At 42.8% G+C, this 15,477-nt stretch overlaps 1 protein-coding gene and 1 long non-coding RNA gene across 2 annotated transcripts; one reads left to right on the top strand and one right to left on the bottom strand.

Moving 5' to 3' along the window:
• Positions 1-633: 633 nt before the first annotated feature.
• On the bottom strand, positions 634-14,929 carry zgc:113229 (uncharacterized protein LOC550612 homolog). Its single transcript, XM_062043405.1, has 6 exons — positions 13,889-14,929; positions 13,707-13,831; positions 4,994-5,366; positions 4,833-4,926; positions 4,576-4,763; positions 634-2,292 (listed from the first exon to the last, which is right to left on the bottom strand). Exons 1-6 carry the CDS (start codon positions 14,540-14,542, stop codon positions 2,095-2,097), a joined length of 1,632 nt encoding a protein of 543 aa, XP_061899389.1. The 5' UTR covers positions 14,543-14,929; the 3' UTR covers positions 634-2,094.
• Positions 2,031-3,692, top strand: LOC133647723 (uncharacterized). The gene is made up of 6 exons (XR_009825755.1): positions 2,031-2,310; positions 2,555-2,767; positions 2,847-2,936; positions 3,008-3,220; positions 3,300-3,389; positions 3,468-3,692. It is a non-coding gene; the product is annotated as an uncharacterized LOC133647723 (long non-coding RNA).
• Positions 14,930-15,477: the final 548 nt, after the last annotated feature.

Here is a 15,477-nt window from a genome sequence, read left to right as displayed (position 1 = left end):
ATAACATCTAGGGCTTTTAGAGAGTAGAGTGCACAACTGCGCACACAACAAGGAGACGAAGCAGAAGAACGAGGAAATTACAGACAGGGCGACGCCGTCGACGAGCAAGATGAAGAAATACGCTTGCAAGTTCCAAAACGAATGGAAACAAGAATTTCAGTTCATCCAGGACAGTTCGAAGGGGAAGGTGTATGTTGCCTGAAAATTTTGTAGAACAGACTTCTCCATTGAACACGGTGGCCGAAATGATATACTCATCATGAACGGAGAAGTTAAACAGGTCAATACTGCCATCTAATGGATAGCCACCGGAACACTGAAATTCAAGTATTTTTTTTTTTTTTCTATGTAAATAAAATAAATATATATATATATATAGCTAGAATTCACTGAAAGTCAAGTATTTCATACATATATATATATATATATATATATGTATATATATATATATATATATATATATATATATATATATATATATATATATATATATATAAAATACTCGAGTTGGTGAATTTTTGCTGTAAATAACCACGCCCACAACCACGCCCCCCGGCCCCACCCCCCCATCCACCCCACCCACCACCACCACCCCCACCCCCAACCCCCCACCTCCCGATATTGGAGGTCTCAAGGTTGGCAAGTATGATGTAACACAAAGTTTTTGTGATGATTTAGAAACAATTATTCCAACACTTTTTTTGTTTGGTTTGTACTTCATGAAGTTTTGCAGTTGTTTTTTTTTTTTTTGTGTTTTCTGTTTGTTTTCATTATATTTGGATGTATTTGTTTGGTTTGTATGCTTGTGAATCTGGGCTATTCATGAAGTAAGACTACTTATTATGTTGAAGGGGGCAGGAAATATAAGATTTTCTTCACCCTGTTCCTTCTCAAGCATATGTGTTTAGTTGCTATATATATATATAGTTGTTATATAAAGTTTATAGTACACAAAGTTTAATTGTCTATTGATCAAAAATGCACATCAATGAAGGAGATGAATAAAAAATGAATGAATTCATCTATAGTCAAGTTTAAAGCAGCTAGTATTTCCCCATGTCGTGTGTCTTCTCCTGATCTCCGTGCTTTTATCTTATGTTCGCTAGTAAACTCTTTGTTGTGTTTTAAGGGCTTCTGTTGATCGGTTCACAGAGCTGTTTTGGCCAGTTCCTTATCTGTTTTGAAGAAGCAGCTGTGCTCCTTTCTGGGCTCAAAGGGGCTGTTTCCGCTCTACACGCGCTGACTCTTTTTGTTTGGATTTAGACCTCTTCTTGCTGATGCTATTGTCGCATTGTAAGGGCTGGTCTCCTGAAGCTTTAGTAAAACTTGGCCAAGTACTATCCTGTCTCGGTGGTCCTCTTTACTCCAAATATATGTCATCCGAAAGAACTTGGGATTGACCAGTGTGTTTGATTCCCTGAGAGGAAGACTGGTCGCGCGCAACAAAACCATTTCAAGTGACTGCCTCTTGAAGCTCATGGAGAGAATGCCAAGAGTGTGCAACGCAGTAATCGGAGCAAAGGGTGGCTATTTTGAAGAAACTAGAATATAAAACGTGTTTTCAGTTATTTCACCTTTTTGTTAAGTACATAACGGGGTGATCAAGGGTGATGGGTCGGATGTAGAGAATAATTTCGCCACACCTAGTGTGTATGTGACAATTATTGGTACTTTAACTTTAACTTAATGTGTTCATTCATAGTTCTGATGTGACAATCTACAATGTAAATAGTAATTAAATAAAGAAAACACATCTAAACTATTGGCTTATACTGTATGTTGATTTTACTTTCAACTTATGATCTATCTGTCTGGTGTAAGTTTTTATGACTTTTTGAGTAAGGACAGTTTTTAAGTAATAAACTGTGTTATTAGTGTCAATATTGCAACATTTCATCGTTACATTACACTTGTTTGCTCTCCTATTCCACTGTTTATGTTTTTTTTTTCCTAGTATTTTTAAATTGTGTCGCGGGCCATTAAAAAATTAGCTGTGGGTTGTCGTTGGCCCCCGGACCGCGCTTTGGACATCCCGGTGTAACCTGTTGTAGTGTAATATTGTTGTAAAGAAGACAGATTTCATTGGCACAGAAACTATATGTGCTTCCTCCCGCTGTTCTTCCTCTTCAGGGCCAGGATCCAGGCGGGAAGAGCAGACCGCCGCCCCGTGACAGAACCCCCGTCTGTGCCACAGTCCTCCTCTGAATCATTTGACTGCAGAGCCACTTCCACCGGCGGTATCTCCTCCACCTTCTCCGCAAAATGAACCCGCCGGTTGGGCTCGACTCGTCTCTGATGGCCAAGAAAGAGGTATAAAAAGATGAGTTCCAGTCGGTCCCCTACATGAAACTGAAGGCAGAACCTACTAAATAATATGTGGAGAAATAGAACAGTAAATGTGGAAGTCTCCACACATATTCCTCAGAGTTCTGCTACAAACAGTAAGACCACCCGTAGGGGAACCCAGTGTCCAAAGAACCCAGATAGGTGTGACAACCATGTTGTCGTCAGCATACAGGTTTTTCAATCCCCATACGATCTTATTTCTATCCAGGTTCCAGTTCAGTGAAAAATGGTGTCATAATTGGGATCTTTGGTTGAAAAACCACCTGTGGGGTGCCCAGTGAATCAGGAAACCCCTCTGCGAGAAACAGAAGAGTAAATGTGGAAGCCTCCGCACAAATTCCTCAGAGTTCTGCGACAAACAAGTGGATCGTTGGTCAAAAGACCGCCCATGGGATACCCAGTGTCCAAAAGACCCAGATTGGTAACTCCATGATGTGACAAAAATGTTGTCATCAGCATACAGGTTTTTACAATCCCCATATGTTCTTATTTATATCCAGGTTCCAGTTCAGTGAAAAATTGTGTCAGAATTGGGACCTTTGGTCAAAAGACCACCCGTGGGGTGCCCAGTGCCCAAAGAACCCAGATAGGTAACCCCATGATGAGAGTTGTCGTCAGCATACAGGTTTTTCAGTCCCCATACGATCTTATTTCTATCCAGGTTCCAGTTCAGTGAAAAATGGTGTCAGAATTGGGATTTTTGGTTGAAAAACCACCTGTGGGGTGCCCAGTGAATCAGGAAATCCCTCTGCGAGAAACAGAAGAGTAAATGTGGAAGCCTCCGCACAAATTCCTCAGAGTTCTGCGACAAACAAGAGGATCTTTGCTCAAAAGACCGCCCATGGGATACCCAGTGTCCAAAAGACCCAGATTGGTAACCCCATGATGTGACAAACATGTTGTCATCAGCATACAGGTTTTTAAAATCCCCATATGTTCTTATTTATATCCAGGTTCCAGTTCAGTGAAAAATGGTGTCAGAATTGGGACCTTTGATCAAAAGACCACACGTGGGGTGCCCAGTGCCCAAAGAACCCAGATAGGTAACCCCATGATGAGACAACCATGTTGTCGTCAGCATACAGGTTTTTCAGTCCCCATACAATCTTATTTCTATCCAGGTTCCAGTTCAGTGAAAAATGGTGTCATAGTTGGGATCTTTGGTTGAAAAACCACCTGTGGGGTGCCCAGTGAATCAGGAACCCAAGACAGGTAACCCCTCTGTGAGAAACAGAAGAGTAAATGTGGAAGCCTCCACACAAATTCTTCAGAGTTATGCGACAAACAAGTGGATCTTTGGTCAAAAGACCGCCCATGGGACACCCAGTGTACAAAAGACCCAGATTGGTAACCCCATGATGTGACAAACATGTTGTCATCAGCATACAGGTTTTTAAATCCTCATATGTTCTTATTTATATCCAGGTTCCAGTTCAGTGAAAAATGGTGATCTTTGGTCAAAAGACCGCCTGTGGGGTGCCCAGTGAATCAGGAACCCCAGACAGGTAACCCCTCTGCGAGTTGACAACCATGTCGTCATCTTACAGGTTTTTCAGTCCCCATATGCCCTGTTTCGTGTACAGGTTCCAGTGACAAAAGGTGTCAGAAGTGGGATGGTTAGTTGTAAGGATGTCGGTAGTGTGTAGGGAAATGTACCATACAGTAAAACTCCCTGCCATTCATTGATGGACGTGATGTGCTTCATCATGCAATACGGGGCTCTACTCAAAGCGCATGGTCTGTGTATAGGGAGAGGCCCCCCTGACCCTGGGACAGGTAGCCCATATCCAATAGACTATGATAAACGGGTGATGCACTCGAAGGATTAGAAAGTACCCCTGCGGGTGTAATAGTACACACTGCTGCCTTTCATGGCAGAGAGCGTGGGTTTGGTAAGAGCAACTGGCATAAAAAGTAACCATTAATGCGACCCCTGAAAGGGGAAAAGCTGAAACTGAAAATACTCGCATGATTGAAATGGGTAAACTCAGGTAATCCCAGTTCAGGGGTTCAGTAGCAAATGATGACAGAAGTGGGATGAGTATCGGTGAAGGATCGCTAGATCTCTAGAAAGATTAGAATAGGGCACCTGATTGGTACATGGGCCCGCCTCCAGAAAGTTCTCAAATATATCAGCCTGACAGTCGTGTACACATATTGTTATTTTTGGTCATGGTGTCAGAAGGTGGATCATTGAGCACTGCCTCCCATACTTCCAATAACACTTACCCTTTTGCTTTCCTGTGAGGAATCGGAATTCAGGAATCCGGAGTTTTTGAGGACTCCTCGTGTTGGTGGAGGAGCACTGGGATAAAAAGGGGAGGGGACAGAGGCTCCATTTTGCCTGAAGAAGGGTGACAGGGGATGCACCTCTGAGTCATCCATTGCATGGCTGCTTGGGGTAGACATGATGGTCCCTGGAACGAAAGACATGTCCACATATTAGCGAAATCCATCACCCTTGTCTTTATTCAAGTGCTAATAACCTTGTGTCCAGTCCACTTGAGTCACTGCTAAGTGATAGTGTCTTTTTCTGCTGATCCTGCTGATTGGCGATAAGTCTTCCAGAATCTCTGCACACTGTTAACAACAACAGATTATAAAAACAAAATATTATTGATGACTTGTTTTCATGTTGGCAGCTAACCTCCAGCTGTTCCTGTGATTGGCTTTGTCCTTGTTCCATTGGTTGTGACTGGTCATCCTCACTGTGACCTGTGTGGTTCTGTGGTTCTGTAATGTTCCCACTGGCCTGGGAGTTATAGACGGGCAATGACTCGCTATCCCTGGAGCTCCACTGCCCGTCCGAACCTCCAGGTTGGAGCGGAACAAAAGCGGGTCGGCCATTATCGTTAGACGTAGTTGTGGCACTGAGGCTGCCTAGGGTCTCCTCTGGTGGTCTCTGATTAGCTGAGGGGGCTGAGAGGGGGGGGTTCAGGAACTTGGCCCACTCTTGACCTGAGACGATCTCCTCGAGTAAGTTGATGGAGCTAAAACCACACTGTAGGTCCTCGCTTGATCTGAAACGGGAAAGAAAGTGACATTGAGTGCATGCAAACACCTCAGTCCAAAAACTTGGAATGATGGCGACATTAAGCAATTTTTGACATAGTTTAAAGGCCTACTGAAATGAAATTTCTTATTTAAACGGGGATAGCAGGTCCATTCTGTGTCATACTTGATCATTTCGTGATATTGCCATATTTTTGCTGAAAGGATTTAGTAGAGAACATCGACGATAAAGTTCGCAACTTTTGGTCGCTGATAAAAAAAGCCTTGCCTGTACCGGAAGTAGCGTGACATCATAGGTTGTAGAGCTCCTCACATCTGCACATTGTTTACAATCATTCCCACCAGCAGCGAGAGCGATTCGGACCGAGAAAGCAACGATTACCCCATTAATTTGAGCGAGGATGAAAGATTTGTGGATGAGGAAAGTGAGAGTGAAGGATTAGAGGGCAGTGCAGGACGCCAGGATGTATCTTTTTTCGCTCTGACCGTAACTTAGGTACAAGCTGGCTCATTGGATTCCACACTTTCTCCTTTTTCTATTGTGGATCACGGATTTGTATTTTAAACCACCTCGGATACTATATCCTCTTGAAAATGAGAGTCGAGAACGCGAAATGGACATTCACAGTGACTTTTATCTCCACGACAATACATCGGCGAAGCACTTTAGCTTCGGTGCTAACGTGATAGCATCGTGCTTAAAGGCCTACTGAAATGAATTTTTTTTATTTAAACGGGGATAGCAGATCTATTCTATGTGTCATACTTGATCATTTCGCGATATTGCCATATTTTTGCTGAAAGGATTTAGTATAGAACAACGACGATAAAGATTGCAACTTTTGGTATCTGATAAAAAAAAGGCTTGCACCTACCGGAAGTAGCGTGACGTAGTCAGTTGAACATATACGCAAAGTTCCCTATTGTTTACAATGATGGCCGCATGAAGTGAGAGAGATTCGGACCGAGAAAGCGACAATTTCCCCATTAATTTGAGCGAGGATGAAAGATTTGTGGATGAGTAAAGTGCAAGTGAAGGACTAGTGGGGAGTTGAAGCTATTCAGATAGGGAAGATGCTGTGAGAGCCGGGGGTGACCTGATATTCAGCTGGGAATGACTACAACAGTAAATAAACACAAGACATATATATACTCTATTAGCCACAACACAACCAGGCTTATATTTAATATGCCACAAATTAATCCTGCATAAAAACACCTGCGTGTTTGTTACGCTAGCTCCTAGCTCCTCTGCTAGCTCCTAGCTCCATAGAACACGCCAATACAATTCAAACACCTGATCAACACACACAATCACTCAGCCCAAAAGACCGTTCACCTAACCCAAGGTTCATAAAGCTTATATATTTTTAAAAAGTTACGTACATACGCAAAAAAAAGTTGCGCACATACGGTCAAGCGATCAAATGTTTAGAAGCCAAAGCTGCATACTCACAGTAGCACGTCTGCGTCTTTGTCATCCAAATCAAAGTAATCCTGGTAAGAGTCTGTGTTGTCCCAGTTCTCTACAGGCGTCTGTGTATCGAAGTCAAAAGTCCTCCTGGTTAGAGTCTCTGTTATCCGAGTTCTTCCATCTTGACTGCATCTTCCGGGAATGTAAACAAAGAAGCGCCGGCTGTGTACTGTTGTTGCTGACTACGTTCGAAAAATACGTCCATTTCGCACCGACAACTTTCTTCTTTGCTTGCTCAGCTTCCTTCTCCATAATGCAATGAACATGATTGCAACAGATTCACGAACACAGATGTCCAGAATACTGTGGAATTATGAAATGAAAACAGAATTTTTCTCGTATTGGCTTCAATGTGGAAGGCATACCCGTGTTCGCCGGTCTACGTCACGCGCATACGTCATCCTCAGAGGCGTTTCGAACCGGAAGTTTAGCGGCAAATTTAAAATGTCACTTTATAAGTTAACCCGGCCGTATTGGCATGTGTTATAATGTTAAGATTTCATCATTGATATATAAACTATCAGACTGCGTGGTCGGTAGTAGTGGCTTTCAGTAGGCCTTTAAACAAATTGCAAAAGATTCACCAACACAGATGTCCAGAATACTGTGGAATTTTGCGATGAAAACAGACGACTTAAGCTGGCCACCGTGCTGTTCCAAAATGTCTGCTACAATCCGTGACGTCACGCGCAAACCTCATCATACCGAGACGTTTTCAACCGGAAGTTTAGCGGGAAATTTAAAATTGAACTCTATAAGTTAACTCGGCCTTGCAATGTTAAGATTTCATCATTGATATATAAACTATCAGACTGCGTGGTCGGTAGTAGTGGCTTTCAGTAGGCCTTTAAGGAACTTTAATGACGAATGTACTATATACTATGTACTATATACTGTACTATATTCCAAAACCTAGTACACCCCTCACATTTCAGCAAGCATTTTTATTACAGTATATTGCAAAGCCTTTTCTTGGTTGTAGATAGATAGATAGATAGATAGATAGATAGGTCTTTATTGTCATTGCACAAGTACAACGAAACGTTGTTTTCAGCACAAACCCGTTCAAGATTAGACAATTAAACAGTGTACAGGGTTACAGAACAGGAACGCTGATGGGTCGCCACAAGGCGCCCCGTAAAAGATGGGGAAAAAAGGTAAACGCTGGGGGAGGATGAGTAAAAAAATACAATCTAGACTGGGCTCCTAAGGGGGCCCAGTCTGGAGTGGGAAAAAAACCTCCATAGCAAAGCACATATACATATTACAACATACATCTCGAGATATCTAGCAACAGAGGGAAGGGGCGGAGTAATGGTGGTAGGCCGCAGCTCTCGGCGCTGACCACCCTTCCATCACCCCTATGGGATTTGCGTCGAGGGGGTTTGGTTTGGGGGGTTGGGGGGGTGTATGTGTGGCGTATATTTTTGTGGATGCATGTTGTTTGTATGTAAGCCTACAAGTGTGTCTCTGTTCCGGGGCCTTGATTCTTGTGCAGCCGATAAGTCCAAAGTTGAACTCCTATCAGTGCGTTTCCCAAAACAACGTGACTACGGAGTATGTTAAGGTAACGTGCAGAGTTCCACAGGGTTCGGTTCTTGGCCCTGCACTCTTCAGCACCTATATGCAGCCGCTAGGTGACATCATACGTAAATACGGTGTTAGCTTTCACTGTCTTGCTGGTGACACCCAACTCTACATGCCCCTAAAGGTGACCAACACGCCAGATTGTAGTCACCTGGATGTGTGTCTAAATGAAATTAAACAATGGATGTCCAGCAACTTAAATCGTCGGTAGGATTAGCACTGCCGAACTTTAGGTTTTACAACTGGGCAACCAACATTAGAATTCTTAAATATTGGTTGCAGTATGAAGCATTTGATCCCCCTCCGTTATGGCTGGTTACGGATGCTAACTCAACTTAAACCAGTATCTCTTAGGGCTCTGGTTCACTCGTGCATCCACTCTTCTACTTCTGCTTTTACAAAATATCTAATCGTAAAAACCTCATTCAGACGCGCTATTTTGGCTTACAGACTATTTCTAGTCTTGCACCCATCACTGCTAACCATGCTTTCTCTCCCTCTCTTGTCGATAATGCTTTTTTAAGATGGTCAAGTCTGGGGATGAACAACATTAAAGATTCATACATTGACCACATTTTTGCCGCTATCCAGTGATGGAACCAGATCTTTTACATATATCCATATATTACTTCTTTTGTATCTCCTATAGTCATATTTTCATCAGCTAATGTTTCGTCTGGTACAAAGTGCTTGCATTCGAGTGTCCTTGATGAGAGAGTCAGAGCGTTGAATATTCTCTCTGTTGAGACTCCCATAATATTCCTGAGATAAGGGCACAAAGCGGTGCTGGGCTGGCAGACAGCAGGTGGGGAGGAGGAAGGGGAAGAGGGGGGTAGGACAGAACGTATCTGGGGGGTGGGGAGCGAGGGACGGATGGAAGAACACAGCACTTCCGTGGGTTTGGGGGGATATCGATCTAGACTGGGCGAGGGAATGCTTGTATACTGGATTTGGTCTCACGTTTGTCTTCAAAGCTTTGAGAATAAACCACAAAATACCAACTACTGCCTGGTGATGAATTAAACTTCAGCATATCTGCCATTAAAAGAATTTGGGAGTGACCAGCAGCTTAAAATCCCTGGGAGGAAGAGCTGGTCAACGCAACACCAGCAACCTACTGACAAATTTCCACTCCCTATTCAATACTTTTGTAAATATCTACAGATCCGCAGTTTTGTTCGTAATACTTTTCCCAGGTTTCCAAACTTACCGACTGACACAGTTTCAGATCCTTTTTTTTACACCACTTCCGACTTTAAATAGATTAAATACACATATTTACAATCAAATGTTTCATTTACGCCCTGAATCTCTGAACTCAATTAAGTCACAATGTCCGGCTGGCTAAGATGTATGACGGAATATCGGTAATACGTGATCAGTTTCAACAGTCTCCAGCTAATTTAATGCGTATGTTTTGGCTTTGCCCATCCCTGTGCATTTTTTGGACTGAAATGTTTTATATTTTGTCTTTAATAATTGGCGAAAAGATCGAACCGAACCATCCAAAGCAGACTATTTTGGGTAGCCCCTCTGTCATCGTCTCTTAGCAAATCCAAAAAGAACGTGTTAGCGTTTACTACTTTGTTGGCTGAAAGACTCATTGTGCTAAATTGGAAGGCAACATCGCGTCTCCGCCACACCCGCTGGATTAGAGATATTCTTTATTTCCTTACATCGGAGAAAATTAGGCCGACATTTCACGGTTGTTCTGTGAAGTTTCAGGGTTGGGTGGTTTCCCAAAATACTTAAAAGAGACTCATCTCAAATTGAAAAGTAGATAATTGATGAGCCTTTTGTCTGATTTTGTGTATCGCTGCACCTTGTTGAGGAGTGCGGTTGTCTGTGGCTTCATGTCAATATTTGCCTGTACTTATTTGACTGGTGCATGTTTTTTTAAATTTTAATTTATATATAATTTTTGTGGGTTACTTATTTTAGGAGAAAAAAATAACATTTGACATGTGTTTAATCGTATTTCCGGATTGTATATGTCAAAAATCCAATTAACAATCCTCAGAGGTATACGAGACAGAGGTTATTTATGGTGCGTTCAAGGACCGCTGAACAGAGCAGGACACAACCCCTGCCAGAAATAATACAAATTATAGATTTTATTTGCTATGCACTTTTCCTTTAAAGAAATGTAATGTGCTCCAAACAAATATTTAAAACAATAAAAGCCATTAAAACAGGTAAAATACTGAGACTAAAACACTATCAGTGAAGCATAAGAAACTAAATAATGGGTTTCTTAGCAGAGTAATTATTTACTTTAGGTATTTAAAAAAATAACTTAGTCAAAAATGTTCAGTGTTTTTGAGCACATTTAACAATACCGCAATAATAATAACCGTCATATGAAATGTTCGTATCGATACATCTCTGTAATCCTTTGTTCGACTTCCTAAATCATACTAGTAGTGTTCTTTAAGGCAGTGTTTTTCAACCTTTTTTGAGGCAAGGCACGTTTTTTTTTTCATTTAAGAATACGGAGGCACACCACCAGCAGAAAACGTTAAAAAAATGATACTCCACCAGGTCGTCGTGCCTTATTTTGAGTTTGTTGTTGTTTTCCTGTGCTTTAGTTCTTGTCTTGCGCTGTTATTTTGGTGGCCCTTCCTGTTTTGTTGGTGTTTTCCTGTAGCAGTTTCATGTCTTCCTTTGAGCGCTATTCCCCGCACCTGCTTTGTGTTAGCAAGCGAGGCTACTTAAAGGCCTACTGAAATGAATTTTTTTTATTTAAACGGGGACAGCAGATCCATTCTATGTGTCGTACTTGATCATTTCGCGATATTGCCATATTTTTGCTGAAAGGATTTAGTAGAGAAAATCGACGATAAAGTTCTCAACTTTTGCTCGCTGATAAAAAAAAAGCCTTGCCTATACCGGAAGTAGCGTGACGTCACAGGAGGAAGGATTCCTCACAATTCCCCGTTGTTTACAATGGAGCGAGAGAGATTCGGACCGAGAAAACGACGATTACACCATTAATTTGAGCGAGGATGAAAGATTCGTGGATGAGGAATGTTAGAGTGAAGGACTAGAGAGGCAGTGCAGGGTGTATCTTTTTTCGCTCTGACCGTAACTTAGGTACAAGGTCTCATTGGATTCCACACTCTCTCCTTTTTCTATTGTGGATCACGGATTTGTATTTTAAACCACCTCGGATACTATATCCTCTTGAAAATGAGAGTCGAGAACGCGAAATGGACATTCACAGTGACTTTTATCTCCACGACAATACATCGTTGACGCACTTTAGCTACTGAGCTAACGTGATAGCATCTGGCTCAAATGCAGATAGAAACAAAATAAATAAATCCCTGACTGGAAGGATAGACAGAAGATCAACAATACTATTAAACCATGGACATGTAACTACACGGTTAATAATTCTCAGCCTGGCAAAGCTTAACAATGCTGTTGCTAACGACGCTGAAGCTAACTTAGCAACTTAGCAACCAGACCTCACAGAGCTATGATAAAAACATTAGCGCTCCACAGCCAGCCCTCATCTGCTCATCAACACCCGTGCTCACCTGCGGCGCGACGAAGGACTTCACCCGATCACAGATGCGGTTGGCGGCTAGCATCGGCTAGCGCGTCTGCTATCCAAGTAAGTCCTCTTTGTTGTGTTGCCACAGCCAGCCGCTAATACACCGATCCCACCTACAACTTTCTTCTTTGCAGTCTCCATTGTTCATTAAACAAATTGCAAAAGATTCACCAACACAGATGTCCAGAATACTGTGGAATTGTTCGATGAAAACAGAGCAGTTTGTATGGTGACACATTGGGTACGAATACGCATACGTCATCATACATAGACGTTTCCAACCGGAAGTTTAGCGGGAAATTTAAAATGGAACTTTATTAGTTAACACGGCCGTATTGGCATGTGTTGCAATGTTAAGATTTCAACATTGATATATAAACTATCAGACTGCGTGGTCGGTAGTAGTGGCTTTCAGTAGGCCTTTAAGTTGTTGCTATACTTCTTTGTGTGGACATTGTTGATTGTCATGTCATGTACGGATGTACTTTGTGGACGCCGTAAGTTTTTGCTGTCGTCCAGCATTCTGTTTCTGTTTACTTAGTAGCCAGTTCAGTTTTACTTTCGTTTTGCATAGCCATTGCCTTTTCCTTTCCCTCTCCCTTTTGTCCACCTGCACGCTGTGGTCTGCATATTGGGATCACAACAAACCATCCTCGTCTCACCCGACACATTCCGACTTTTACAAAGCAATTAACTACCTGCTGCCACCTACTGGCATGGAGTATTTCATGGTTACCCTGCCGAGTTTTAGACAACGCAGACACTAAGCAACGGCACATTATTTGCGGATTATAATTATTCCATCCATCCATCCATTTCCTACCGCTTATTCCCTTCGGGGTCGCGGGGGGCGCTGGAGCCTATCTCAGCTACAATCGGGCGGAAGGCGGGGTACACCATGGACAAGTCGCCACCTCATCGCAGGGCCAACGCAGATAGACAGACAACATTCACACACTAGGGCCAATTTAGTGTTGCCAATCAACCTATCCCCAGGTGCATGTCTTTGGAGGTGGGAGGAAGCCGGAGTACCCGGAGGGAACCCACGCAGTCACGGGGAGAACAGAAAGATCCCGAGGCCAGGATTGAACTCACGACTACTCAGGACCTCCGTATTGTGAGGCAGACGCACTAACCCCTCTGCCACCGTGCTGCCCTGATTATAATTATTGATTTGCAAGAAATATTTTTTGGACCAATTAGGTGAAGTTTCATAATTTCCCACGGCACACTAGTGTGCCGCAAGTTTGGTTCGGAAATCTTGTGAGAGACTCACATTTTTGCAACCCAATGGAGTGCTGTCAAATATGTGATCTTTGACTAGCTTTTTTCGCAGACCTTGCTTAAAAACAGCAGAACGCTCCTGTAATTCTGACAAAATAAATAAACGCTGGTTCTCAGGAATTGACCAAATAAGGATAAGTCCTGCACCCTGGTTGTTATCTTTCTGGAATAATGCCATCCCCCCCCCCAAATCAATTGAGTTGAATATCCTTGCTATGGGACCTTGGCGCTCCTATGCATAAATAAGTAAAACCTTGTGAAGTCATAATAAGCATTTGACGGCCAGCTGGTTGACAGTGTTTATCAGTGTCTAATGTGTGAAACAGCCTTGCCACTGTCATTCGGAAACATCTTACATATTTGACTCATTTTTCTTGAGGGTTTTCAAGTTGGATCAGCTTGTGTGTTATGCGGTTTCAGCTCATTTGGACGATCACTGATTACCTGATAAACGCGTCAATAGCGTCGTCCTGTGATTGTGCGACCGGACTTTCACTGCTGCCTTGGCGTAGTAGGCTCTTTCCTGCGTCCTGATTTGATGTCATGTCCAGGTGGTTTGATGCTGAACTCTGGGGATGACAAAGATTTAGAACTATCGCTTTATGTAACACAGATGTAAGACTCACTCGGTCTTTTGCCTCGTCCTTTCCCTTCTTAAAACCGGACTTCTCCTTCCATTTCTCCTTGATTTTCTCAGTCCACCGCCTGGCTTTGCTTTCAGACGATCGTTGTTGCTGTCTTGTGGTCAGGCTAACGCCTTTTTTGGGCATCATTTGGATGTCTCTCCATTTAGACAAACTTGCATACTCTCCATTTACGGCGTGAAAGGTTTTATTCCCTTGACTGTCCGCGGTAAAACCTGTGCTCCGCCATGACCAGTCATAAGTGTTGTGTTTTAACGCTTGGTCCTGTTCAGTGGTTGTGTCCTTACGTCCACTTATGCTGTCCCATGGGGCCTCGACGTCAGTCTTCTCATTAAATATCCGTGTCTCACTCTCCAGCATGTTTACACCCATGTTGTCTTTCTGTAAAGGTAGGGGACAGTGACCTTGTTTAAAGCTATCAACCGACTGCAGACTCTCTCCGTCTTTGTGGCTGAGACTACTATCCACAGACGAGACACCAAATCTTTCTGTCGGGACACCAAATTCATACACGTGGTGGCTTTGGATGGCTCCCGCTCCATCCGCCGGCCTTTCCTTTCCGTGCTGGAGCTTCAGTCGCTCCAACATAGACTGCAGCAAGGCCTGACTGTCCGGTGAATTGCTCGACTGAGACATCAGGAAGCAAAGGGGAGATTTCAGGTGATAATGGTGGCATGGGAGAGACAACCCAAAACGGTCGTTTATCGAACGTTACGGAGAGCTGATGTCAGAGCATAGCAACAGAAAGGTGTGTGTGAGTCATGTCTGCCATTGATCAGACATCGGCTGGTAGAAACAAACAAGGAATGGTTGTAATCCTCTGTGGACATGATCCAGTCAGTTGCCATGATCCTCACCAAAGAAGAGTCTTATGGTAGTAATTCCACATGTTTCCACAAGCTTCTCCTCAAACGTTCCTTGACGCAATCTCGCACTTGTTCTGGCATAATCCCCAAAACCGAAGAACCAGCTTCCCGAGATTCCTCGTTACTTCTTGTCCTTTAAAATGTCCAAAGTATGTCCACAAAGTCTACCCGAGCAGACGTTAATGTCAGCGGTGATGGGTGGAGACTTTCAGGGATGTGGAACACCGAAGCAGACCAACGAGAAAGACCTGTGAGGTGAGATAATTGTTGCACTGGCAGCGACTCTACCGCTTCTATTGGTAGCCATGGTTTCACTTTGCGTGGTAGACAACACATCTGGGAGAGCAGCTGTTGTTTCGTCGCCTTGTGAATGAAATTAATAACAAATACGGGTGAGTGAATTTAAGATGGTGCTTTGAGAAGGCAACAATAAAGTGAATCTGCTAAAAACTGCCAATACTGTTGTTGTTTTTTAATAAAATGTAATGTTAATTTTTACTTACGTTTTTAATATGAGGCTTGTTTTAAGACAGTTGAGTAATTGATAGTGGTTTAATTTTGAGGGTTTGTTTTGTTGAGAAATGTTCCCCATGATGATCTAATATATGACAACGATTGGTGAATTTGTGCTAAAAACTTAAGAAAAACTAACTGGTGAAAGTAGAGCAATTAGTTTGAATTCCGTTGAAGATCAACTGTGAAACT

Source organism: Entelurus aequoreus, linkage group LG04 (genome assembly GCF_033978785.1).
Source record: "Entelurus aequoreus isolate RoL-2023_Sb linkage group LG04, RoL_Eaeq_v1.1, whole genome shotgun sequence".
Taxonomy (NCBI): Eukaryota; Metazoa; Chordata; class Actinopteri; order Syngnathiformes; family Syngnathidae; genus Entelurus; species Entelurus aequoreus.
This window is presented reverse-complemented; position numbering and strand designations above follow the sequence as displayed.